This window comes from Sciurus vulgaris (genome assembly GCF_902686455.1).
Source record: "Sciurus vulgaris genome assembly, chromosome: 3".
NCBI classification, from domain to species: Eukaryota; Metazoa; Chordata; class Mammalia; order Rodentia; family Sciuridae; genus Sciurus; species Sciurus vulgaris.
Window position 1 is genome coordinate 130,941,766 of NC_136463.1, and position 12,698 is coordinate 130,954,463.

At 31.8% G+C, this 12,698-nt stretch overlaps 1 protein-coding gene across 1 annotated transcript in view; it reads left to right on the top strand.

The window, feature by feature from the left end:
* Positions 1-12,698, top strand: part of AGPS (alkylglycerone phosphate synthase) — a 125,490-nt gene that overhangs the window by 42,613 nt on the left and 70,179 nt on the right. The window contains exons 9-10 of the mRNA XM_079132209.1: positions 3,965-4,090; positions 9,149-9,257. Coding sequence (XP_078988335.1) covers positions 3,965-4,090; positions 9,149-9,257 — 235 coding nt within the window. The remainder of the gene's footprint in view (positions 1-3,964; positions 4,091-9,148; positions 9,258-12,698) is intronic.

A 12,698-nucleotide genomic window follows, 5' to 3' on the forward strand; every position in this document is an offset into this window, starting at 1 on the left:
TTATTTTCTAATAAAGGTTTTCACTGTTACAAATTTTTGCCTAACTACTGCTTTTTTGGCATCCCATTTTTTTCCCATTCATTTCAAAATATTTTCTACTTCCCTTTTTGATTGTTTTTTTCTTTGACCCAAGGGTTACTTATGCCATTTGGTTTCCAGTTATTTAGAGATTTTTTTTAGATATTTGTCTGTTTTTAATTTCTATCCTAATTCCATTGTGTTCAAAAACATCCTTTACACAACTTGGATCCTTTCAAATTTAGTGTCACTTGTTTTATAGCCCATGATATGGTCTGTTTTGTGAATGTTTCATGCGTACTTGCAAAGATTGTGTCATTTGCTGTTTGTTGGCATAATCTATAAATCATGTATTGGGTCGGATTAATTTATAGTGATATTCAGGACTTCTGTATTTCTTCTTATATACTGTCTACAGTTAGATCAATTATTGAGGGCCATTAAAACCTCTACTATAATTGCAGATCTGTCTACTTACAGTTCTATCACTATTTGCTTTGTGTGCTTTAAAACTTGTTATCAGAGGATAGCAATCAATAAACGTTGAAGATTGTTGTGTCTTCTTGATTAATTGATCCTTTTGTCATTATAAAATGACCTCTTTTATACCTGATAACATTCAGTGCTCTGAAATAAACTTTTTTAAAACAAAAAATGTTTTGTTTTAGTTATAGGTGGACACTTTATTTTATTTTTATATGATGCTGAGGATCAAACCCAGGGCCTCACACATGCTAGGCAAGCGCTCTACCACTGAGTCACAACCCCAGCCCCTGAAATCAACTTTAATTTAAAAATATCCACTGTAGTTTTCTTCTGATTATTGTTAGCATGGTATATCTTTTCCCTTTTTCTATTCTTTTACTTTTAACTAGTTTGTTTCCTTATGTTTAAAAATGCCTTTCTTATTAGTGTCATATAATTGGGTCTTTTCTTTTTATCTAACCTGACAGTTGCTACCTTTTCATTGAAGCATCATTGCAACTTACTGACATTTTTAGTTCAAGTTTGTTATCTTGCTACATATTGAGTATCCCTAATCTGAAATTTGAAATTCTCTAAAATCCAGGTTTTTCTGAATGCTAACGTGATACCACAGAGGGAAAAATTCACTTTTGACCTCACGTGACGGTTTGAAATCAAATTGTAGGTGCCCTAAAAATATTGTATAAAATTACCTTCTGGCTGTGTGCGTATGGTGTATATGAAATATAAATGAATTTCATGTGTAGACTTCATTTATATATCTAACATATCTCATATGTATAAGTATTCTAAAATCAGAAAAAATATGAAATCTGGAATGCTTCTGGTTCAAAGCATTTCAGATAAGAGATATTCAACCTATATTTATTTTCTGTTTTGTCCATCTGGTTTTTGTTCTCTTCCTTTTTTACTACCTTTTTAAGATTGATTATTTTTAATGATACCTTTTATTCCATTGTTTCTTTATTAGCTCTAACCTTTTTCGTTGTTGTTATTTTAGGGTTTATTGTACTCAGCTTTAAATTATAGCAGTTTTACTGAATAATGGCCTCAAAGGGCAAGAGTAGTGATGCTACAAGAGAAGCCTAAAGTACTGCATAGGGTTTGATACTATCCATAGTTGCAGATATCCACTGGGGTCTTGAACTTGTCCTCTGAGGACGATGGGAGATACTATACAACCTCCACAATTTAGTTTTTGTTTTTGTTTTGGTGATACAACTGAAGCTTGACACATAGTCAGTAAATACTTGTTGTTTTGGTATTGAAGGGGGCACGGAAGTAGGATAAAGTTCCTATTCTTATAGAGTTTCATGGCACGCGAAAAGAGATTGATTGATGAAGTTGTTATTTTTATATAATACAGTATGGAACAGAGAGATTATTTTGTTTAAAATAGATATTTGGTTAAGTGTATGAATGAATTTAGACCTTTCTTCAGCAGATTTTTCTTAGGTAGCTAATGGCAATAATAGAAACAGACTCTTAAAGGGGCTCCTACAATGTAAATGGTAGTAGACACCATTTTTGAGCATTGTGTCCCAACAATAGTTTCTTATTAAATTAGCCTGCTGTAGTATGCAGATTTTCTAGCTAGGGTAAATGACAAGTTTCAAATCCAGGTTTTTAACTGTTAACACTTACCTCACTTATGTAGTAGGAAGTTAGTGAGTTTTTTTTTTTTTTAACAAGAGATGCTAGGTAGAGTTCCTTCAGCATAAGAACTCTTTTTATTTCTGTAGTCTTTATCTTCATTGCTTTACATAATTCCTGGCACAATAGTAACTTACAATTGAAGAGAGTAAGGAAATGGCTTGCCAGATATAAGATCCAACCTAATAGTATATCTAATATTGGGTATACTGATGGAAATAGTTTTACGTGTATATTTAATGATGTGCTTCTAATTAAGTAATGTGGAAGTTCATTTTGTCATAAAAATATGTAAAAATTCTGTTTAGTGCCTACCACATCTTAGGGCTCCATGAATATTTTTTCTTTTCCTAATTTCATAAAATTGAGTAATAGCAGTTTTTTGAGAGAAAATAATGTCAGTATAGATTATGGGTGGAGTTAGGGGAGAAATATAATGTAATAATCTGATAATCTTCATTTTAACCCATTTATATGTACTTGTTTTGTTGGTGGGTAGTTATTAACCTCATTTCAAAAAATGTTTAGTTTACTTTGGTATTTGGGATTGAACCCAGAAGCTTTCTACCTCTAAGCTATGCCCTACCCCCATTTTTTGTTTGTTTTAAAATTTTATTTTGAGACAGTGTCTCAGTTGCCCAGGTTGGCATCAAACTTGGAATCCTCCTGCCTCTACCCCCCAAGTAGCTGAAATTACAGGTGTGCACTACTGTGTTTGGCATTAACCTCCTAAAATTAAATAAATATATTGAGTATTTAGTGAAAAAGAATGTGGCAATTGATGTCTTTTCAAATCTTGTTTCCTAACAGTAAAATTAGAAAAGATAAAATAGTTTGCATCGGTGGTATGCAAAATCTAACAAGTTATATTTAACCTACTAGGCTTTCAAATTTGGGATTACAACTTTCATACCATACTCAAATACTCAGATACAAACATAGCTGACATATTCTATGTCTCTGCATGGCTACTTGAAAAATAGAAGCAGTTGCTTAACTGGATGACTATCAAAATGGTCAATGCAGATTGATGGGCTTGAGTGCAGTAGATAGTGGGTATGCAGATGGTGGTGTCTGTACCATTTGACAGGAGATGGCTGAGTCTTTAAAATTATTTCAGTGCAATGGCTTTGGTGTTGTTGCAGTAAAGGGCATCCATTCAACCTCAGGTGCTGTGCAGATGGCAAAGCTAAGCTAATATAGAAAAATGAGAAACAAGTGACTATTTAATGTACAGGAATGCATGATCTGCATCACAAATAAATGATGGTATTACATGCAGGAAACCTAGCCAGATGGCTGTACATTAAAACACATGACTCCTTGAGAGAATTAAGTACAGGCAATTTGCTCAGATTTTCTGCAGGCCTGCTGCATATTATATTAGGGCAGGGAGAACAAGAGATTAAGTGCTTTATTTATTGAAAGTGTTTAGGTGAGGTTGGAAGTTATTTAAGCTTAATCTGTTCTCCATAAGTCTTTAAATTGTCTCTTTGTGGGGTGGAGGAAAAGGTGAGGAGGGACAACTGGGCTTTAAAACAAAAGGATATAAGGAACAAGATTGTTGAACTGTGGAAACTATAGCTATCTTTTGGCCCACACTCTTCAGTTTTGTAAAGGTTTCCACTAGACAGAAGTTTAAAATTTTTTGAGGACTAGTAAAAGTATTTATTTTTCAGTATAGGTTTTAATGAATCAAAATACCAGTGTCATATGGAAATTTTAAAGTGGGAAGAGTTAATGTGTTGAGCACTGTGTAAAATGGCACCATTTTCACTGTTCAAATGTTAACATTTTTGTTTTTCAGCTTAAAGAAAGTGGTTATTGTACAGGTCATGAACCAGATTCCCTGGAATTCAGCACTGTGGGAGGATGGATATCTACTCGGGCATCAGGCATGAAGAAGAATATCTATGGCAATATTGAGGACCTGGTGAATTTATTTCTGTTTATATAATTGATTAATATATAGGGAGTATTATGAAGAGGTTCATCTTCCACAAAATGTAGCTCTTTTGGTTAAAATAATGTGGCATATATAGTGGAAATGATTAAAAGACATGATCATAATCATGGTCATTATTTAAGGATGTTCCTAATCAAGTGACCAATACTTAAACTTTGTAGATATTTCATAGTATCCAACTTATGAAATATACAAATATTTATAAACCTTATGGAAACTCAAAGATTTTAGTCCATTTATTTAAGTATTTCAGCATTGCTTCTGCTACTCTGTTGCTTTAGGAGATTTTACATTTATTTTTCTGAAAAAAAATTTAAATTTCTAAAAAATTCTATTAAGGGGCTGATTGAAATTGTTATTAAGTAGTGATATGACCTGTGATATTTAATATGTTTACTATTTTGTTTCAGCTTATATGGTGCCAGTTTTCAGGAAGTTCGTGTGATAATAGTGTAACTGTGGGCACCCTAGTTAGGTGTTAGGTATCATTTGTTTCATTTGTAGTTTTTCCAGTGATTAGTTGTGTGACTTCATGAAAATGGGTTACCATTCTAAACTTTAATTTTCCTTTCTATAAAATAGAGTAATGATATTCAATGTATAGAACTGTTGTAAGGAGTAAAGGACATGAAGTGAAAACTCAGAATCTCTGGGGTACAGTAGGTGCTTCATAAATGTTAGTTCCTTTATATTCAGTATTTTAAGAATATTTGAGAATAGTTTAAAAGAACTTGAATATAAATTAAAGTGACATTCCTAACATTATTCCTGGACTTGTAAGGCTTTGTTTTTCAAATCTAAAGTTTCAACATTTTCAGTTGATGGAAATTTAAAATTTTTAATGAGATATATTTGTTCTTTGTAGTTAACACCCAGTAATTTAAGACTCTTGTTTGTCTGATGAACTTTTTAGAAATGTTTGCATTATCCTGTTTCTTCTTCCTCTCCCTCCCTTTCATTCTTTATTTTCTTTTCCTGCTGAGGATGGAATCCAGGGCCACATACATGCTGGGCAAGGGTTGTATGGCTCAGCCCCACCCCAGTCCATGTGCCCATGTTTATTTTGTTTTATTAAGGACATTTTTCAAAATTACATTTTTTTCTTTTTGTGATTAAATTGGATTATTAAGAACTTTATCAGAGTTAGGCAAATACTTGATAAACTGTTAAATTTAGTACTGCTAAAGCATTTATTTTAGTCATATTTTTTGGAGATACTTAAGGGCCACACAGATTATAAGCATACATCCTAATGTACTTATCTGACTAGTAATTATGTAACACGTGTTTTTTTTTTTAAGTTTTTTTTTTTTATTATAAACAAATGGGATACATGCTGTTTCTCTGTTTGTACATGGCGTAAAGGCATACCATTTGTGTAATCATAAATTTACATAGGGTAATGTTTGATTCATTCTGTTATTTATTCCCTTCCCCCCACTCCTCCCACCCCTCTTTTCCCTCTATACAGTCCTTCCTTCCTCCATACACATTTTGTTTTTAACTTAAATTTCTTTGCAACATGTTGTATTCTCTGAAACTATCTTAATTTTCATTGCTTTTATGAAATCTCTACTAAAGTTGGTATAATCTCTGTGCCTGAGTGGAATTCATGAAAAATGTTACACTTTTTAAAAGTGTTAATGTTTCTTTAATCAACATTAGTGTATAAAGTATAAGTAATTATATTTTAGCTTTGAAAAAAAGTTGAAAATAGTTATTTGCTCTAATTTTTAATCTTAAAAAAAGTCTTGAATCTTGTGTACAATGGAATAAACTTTTTACTTTAAATTTCTGGTCCCCACTTGTTTCCAAGGACTTTTTAAGGAATTCTAATTAAAGTTCAACTCAAGTTATCTTTTGATTTACTGAAAGACTTTTCACTAAAGGATTTCCTGAGTATTTCTAGTTATACTTTCTTATGCTGATGCTATGGAGTTGAAGCTCATGGCCATTAGCAATTATCCACTGCCACTGTAAAAGATGCTTTGCTATACTTTTTTGTTATAAAGCACTGTTTGAAGGAAAAGTTGAAACTTATAGTTTAGCTTGATTTTTAGTAATCAAATTAAAAATTCTGAATTTCACAAAAGGAAATAAAGTGTGACATACTAAGCATTGAGTTTTTAAAAGTTTTCTGAAGAAAATACTTCTTTTAAAATCATAACTGTGATATGGACAATTTATGCAATTAGAAAACAACTTGTTTTTATTTAAAAAAATAACATGTACACATATTAACTACATGATCTTCACTTATTTATCCACTTATGCAGTGCTGAGGAGCGAACCTATTGCCTCATGCATGCCAGGCAACCACTCCACCACTGTGCCACTACCCCAGCTCGCATGTCTAGTTTTTAATATAAAAAGGATCATATCATGTTTTATTTGTTCTTTAATTTTTGTTATCAGCATATTAACATGACTGAATGGAAGTTTGCACTATCATTTTTAAAGAGTTCATATGATCTTTATTGATAATTCATGTATTAAACAGTCTCTGTAGTTATTCTTTGATTTTAAAATTACAGAAAACAGATAAAATTATCCTCTAACACAATTTCTTGGGCATATTCCTTTGTTTTAGTAGGCTCCCAGAGGTTGAATTGTTGGTTTAAGAAATTTATACATTTTTAAGTCTTTGAATCCTAATTTGGATTACCGCATAAAACATTTGTAGTGATCAATATTCGTACTAGCCTATGAGAATCTTTGTAGTTAACTGGACCTTTCTGTTAATATTTTGTTTTTTAATTTCTTTTTTTAATTACTGGAGTAATTAAAAAGTACTGCACTGGCACTTCTTATTTCTTATTTTGTGAATTGCTTATAGTTATTCTCTGATTATTTCCTTTAATAATAAATAGATCATTGTTTACTGATCAAAAAAATCAATAACTGGGATAGAGTCAAACTAAAAAGCTTTCTCTCAGCAAAGGAAACTATCAGCAATGTGAAGAAAGAGCCTACAGAGTGGGAGAAAATCTTTGCCAATCATACTTCAGATAGAGCACTAATCTCCAGAATCTGTAAAGAACTCAAAACACTTTACACCAAGAATACAAATAATCCAATTGACAAATGGGCTAAGGAAATGAATAGACACTTCACAGAAGAAGATCTACAAGCAATCAACAAACATATGGAAAAATGTTCAACATCTCTAGTAATAAAAGAAATGCAAATCAAAACCACCTTAAGATTCCATCTCACCCCAATTAGAATGGCGATTATCAAGAATACAAGCAACAACAGGTGTTGGCAAGGATGTGGGGAGAAAGGTACACTCATACATTGCTGGTGGGGCTGCAAATTAGTGCAGCCACTCTGGAAAGCAGTGTGGAGATTCCTTAGAAAACTTGGAATGGAACCACCATTTGACCCAGCTATCCCACTCCTTGGCCTATACCCAGAGGACTTAAAATCAGCATACAGAGATACAGCCACATCAATGTTCATTGCTGCTCAATTCACAATAGCCAGATTGTGGAACCAACCTAGATGTCCTTCAGTTGATGAATGGATAAAGAAACTGTGGTACATATATACAATGGAATATTACTCAGCCATAAAGAATGATAAAATTATGGCATTTGCAGGCAAATGGATAAAATTGGAGAATATCATGCTAAGTGAGATAAGCCAATCTCAAAAAACCAAAGGATGAATGATATCGCTAATAAGTGGTTGATGACACACATAATAGGGGAAAGGAGGGGTTAGTGTTAGGGTTAGAGTTAGGGTTAGGGAGGGGGGCAAGAATGGAGGAAGGAAGGACTGTATAGAGGGAAAAGAGGGGTGGGAGGAGTGGGGGAAAGGGAAAAAATAACAGAATGAATCAAACAACATTACCCTATGCAAATTTATGATTACACAAATGGTATGCCTTTATGCCATGTACAAACAGAGAAACAGCATGTATCCCATTTGTTTACAATAAAAAAAAAGAACCACACTGAGACTTATGTGAGGAAAATAAATCCTTATTTACTTAAAAAAAAATTATTCTAAAAATGTGTTGGATTTTTACCTCTTTCTGAATGAGATATTGGAACTATTTTTTAGAATGATCCTCCTTCCCCAGAATATCTACTTTCTCACCTCTACGTTGTACTACATCCTTTCTCTTTAACTCAGTTACTGCTTCTGTCTCTATACATCTATCTATCTATTTTTGTGGTGCTTGAGATCTAACCCAGAGTCCGGCACATGCTAGGCAAGTGCTCTAACTGAATTACAGTCCCAGGCCCATCCTGATTTGACATGATTTTAATTGATATTTGATTCTTTTCATTTGTAGGGTTAAGTTAAAAATATTATTTTTCTTAAAATTCCAAGCATCTAGCATAGTACCTGACATGAATAATAGTGCTTCATAAATATGGTTAAATAGCCAGGTGTAGTGACATATGCCTGTGATTCCAGCAATTTGAGAGTCTGAGGCAGTAGGATTGCAGGCCAGCCTGGGCAACTTAGTGAGAAATAAAAAATAAAAAGAACTCAGGGATGTAGTTCAGATCCCCAGTACTCTATCTATCTATAATATACTATATATCATATATTATATACATAATATATATCATATGTAACTGTATACCATATAAATATATATTATATAATATGTAATAACATTATTATATATATATATGAAATTCATGACAGAATGAGCCGTAAAGGTAATATCTTCATTTTTTGTTTGAATTCTTAGTTATTTGTCACATGGGTAACCTTGGACGAAACCTGCTTAAAGTATATTTTTCCATTCTTAAGATGATCAATATATTTAAACCAGCTTGAATCAAGAGGCATATGATAATCTTAGGATTTTTCTTTTAGGTTATATACAAATTTTATCTTTAGTCTAAGAATTACTAGAAGATATTAGAGTCCTGAAGGGCATTACAATCTGCTTAACCTAACATTTTAAAAGTAATATTTTATATAAATATATAAAATGTGTATTCATACACACAAATTCAATGACTGATTCCTAGAATTTATATCCTGTATTGTATTAAACAGGTGGTTCATATGAAAATGGTAACACCTAGAGGTGTAATAGAAAAAAGCTGTCAAGGACCTCGTATGTCAACAGGCCCTGATATCCATCACTTCATCATGGGATCCGAAGGTAAATATAACTGCAGATTTATTATGAAAAAAAATACAGGTTAGTGACTCAGTTTTGTGGAAAATATATGGTATTGTGATATCAGATCTTTGAAAGAACATCATTTTATATACTTAAGGAATAATGTTTTAAAAAAGTTTTATTATTTTAATTAATACTTCATAAAGTTTTTATTATGAGAACATCTTATTTAACATTCTCGCACATTTTGCTTTTTTATATTCCTAGAGACAGTGTGTCTTTTCTAAATTACATTTTTTCTTTCAGAATTTTTAATTAATTTTAGGAAAAGTAGGATTTAATGTAGTTTATTTTAACATTATATACTATACTATTTAATCTTTTTATAGCTATCAGGAGAGAACTGAAAGCATTGTCTTGCTGTTTTATTTCACTATAATTTTATCTTGTTATTTACTATTGGATTTTTAGAAGAACTGAAATTAAATTCTGATTCACATCTTTTACTAGTGCATTATAGTTATACATAATAGAGGGGTTAATTTTGACATATTTGTCAATGAATGTAACAATAGTTCTCTTCATTTCGGCCCCCAGTATCTTTTAAACCTGTTGGTCATTAAATTTTTATTTTGCAAGTAATATCCTTTGCTTGGTTACTTAGTGTTGGATAGATAAGACTGTAGTTTTTCATTTCATCCTAAACATGCAGTTGCTATATAGATTAGAAGAAAATTAACTTCTTGTCTTTTACAGACTATACGTAGACACAGTTAATTGTAAGGATATGGTAAACATGACCATATTTTCAGTTCTGTGAGTAGGAGATTTGGAGAATTAAGAGAAATAATAATTTGGAGAAATAAACTAAAACAAGAAAGTATTTCTAAATTTGATAAATTAAAACAAGAAAGTGTTTGTAAATTGGCAAAGGTACTTACTTACTTCAGAGGTGGTCCATGTAGAAGATTTTAACTATCTTCAGAAATGAAAGAGTAGTTATAATGAACTAAGAGGTTAGATGATAGATTCTAATCTTTGATAGTAATATCAAAGATAAAAAAAAATGACAAAATGTTCTCTTGGTGGTATGATAAAGTGATATGATCTTTACCATATCACTAAAATTTGATAGACTCTTGTCCAGGGGTATAGCTTAGGTGTTTGGTATGATAATTGATTCATTGATTACCATACAATGATAGACTTTTGTTGAGATATCTCACTAGTTTACTCAGTTTATTTTCTGATCAGCATAATCTTCTATGAAAAAAAAACAGAGCTACATTTTTAATGAGAAAAGTATAATGTTAAGTTCCTTTAAAATAATATAGTTCTCAATAAACATTTTTCTGGAAATTCTTACATAAATACAGTATCAAAAAGTTAACTCAAAGAATATAAGTTTCTGCTATTACGTAAGAAATGGGTATTAAAACTCATAATTTATTTATTTATTTATTCTGATACTGGGAATTGGACTCAAAGGCACTTTACTGGTGGGCTACATCCCTGCTCCTTTTATTTTTTACTTTGAAACAGTGTCTCCCTAAGTTGCCCAGGCTGGCCTCTTAACTTGCACTCCTCCTGCTTCAGCCTCCCAAGTTGCTGGGATTACAGCCATGTGCCACTGCACCCACATAAAACTCATAATTTTTAATTATATTATTGATGTATACATAGTTGGAATTGAATCTATAAAATATAAAATATCTTTTCATTAATTTTTTTTTCCTCAATTAGTGTTTTAAAAATTCTGCTTGTTAGGTACTGCGCTAGCACACTTAAGGGTACTTATGTATAGACCATTATACAATGTGATAAATATATTTGAAATAAATGTGGGAGAAATACAGATCTGATCAGGTTGATAGGTACTTAAGGCTTCCCTAGAGAAACCATACCTAAAGTGGTTGTTGAAGACTGATAAGCAGAAAATAATTCCAGGTCAAATAGAGAAAGGAGGACAGTAAGTTGCTTTGTAAAAACAATGTATAGACAGGCTTAAAAGTGAGAAAGTGCCATGTCTCCTTCATCATGAAGCTGCCAATTTTTCAGTACAACTAGAACATGAGGTTTAATTGCTGGGTAGAGCAGACAGCAGGTTACAGGGGGACTGGGGAGATATTTAAGGAAGGAAAACAATAAAACAAGTGAGGAAATACAAGAAATATGATTTATGGAAAATATACTTAAGTACAGGTAGTTAAGTGAGATTTTATTATGACTATGTATTCAGAATAACATACTGATTTAAGAACATGAACCATGAAGTCTGTCAGATTTAGATGTCTATCCTAGTTTTATCTAGCTTGTGTTTCTGGGACTTTGTTTAAATTAGATAATTATCTATGCCCAATATCCTCAGCTGTAAAATGAAAATAATAAAAAGTATCCCTCTTCATAAATTTGTTGTGAGGATTTAATGTAATTGTGCCCAGCGTTTTATAAACAAATGTTAAGTTTATTACCATTATTCTGACTATTATTTTCATATCACTGATTTTCACCATTTATGGTTACTAATCACTATTTTAGCTTGTATGCAAATAGAGCTTTATTTTTATATAGGCTAGGAGATGGCATGACTGAGAAAGTAAACTATGTAACATCATATTGTTTTGTAAAATGTATTTTTATGTGCTGTTTTGAACTACCAGTATAATTACTTATTCCTTATATGTGATCATAAACCTTTCCTGAAGGTTACAAAAATTTTTTTATATAGTTAAATTATTTGATGACAACCTTGAAATGATTACTTCAAAAAAAATCTGTTTTCCTTCATCCTTTGAAGTATTTTTTTTTTATACCTGGGATTGAACCCAGGGACACTTAACCACTGAGACACATCCCCAGCCCTTTTTATTTTGAGTTGGGGGTCTTGCTTAGTTACTGAGGGCCTCACTAAATTGTTGAGGCTGTTGAGGTTGTTGTTGCAATCCTCCTGCCTCAGCCTCCCAAGCTGCTGGAATTACAGTTGTGTACTGCTGCACCTGATCCTAACTTTTACATATGACTGACAGGTTTTTCTTTTTTTGTATTATGGATTTTTCATGTTTTTTTTCCAATAAGGAGTTTTCTCCTATTTTAGATATTCTAATATGATCAGTATAATGCAGATTATAATAAGTATTCAAAGCATTATAAATGCATTCTTTTTCCAACCATAGAATTTATTAATAATTTGACTTGCTCTTTTATTTGAACAACAAAGTACATTTTTGTTTTTTAACCTACTTATATGCCTTTGTTTTAGTCTTCCATCTACAATTAAGTAGATAAAATGGTTTGTATCAATCCTTTTGTAAACTAGTCATGTTTTGATTAAATAAAGATCTCCCTTGGGTAGTTTCTCAGGAAAGACACTTTTGGCCATTCCCTGAGTTCTGGAATGTTCTAAGCAGGTTTTCTGTGACTTTGATACTTTAAGGATGGCTTGAGTGGATATGTCTTTGAATCATCCTTTTTCTAACTTTC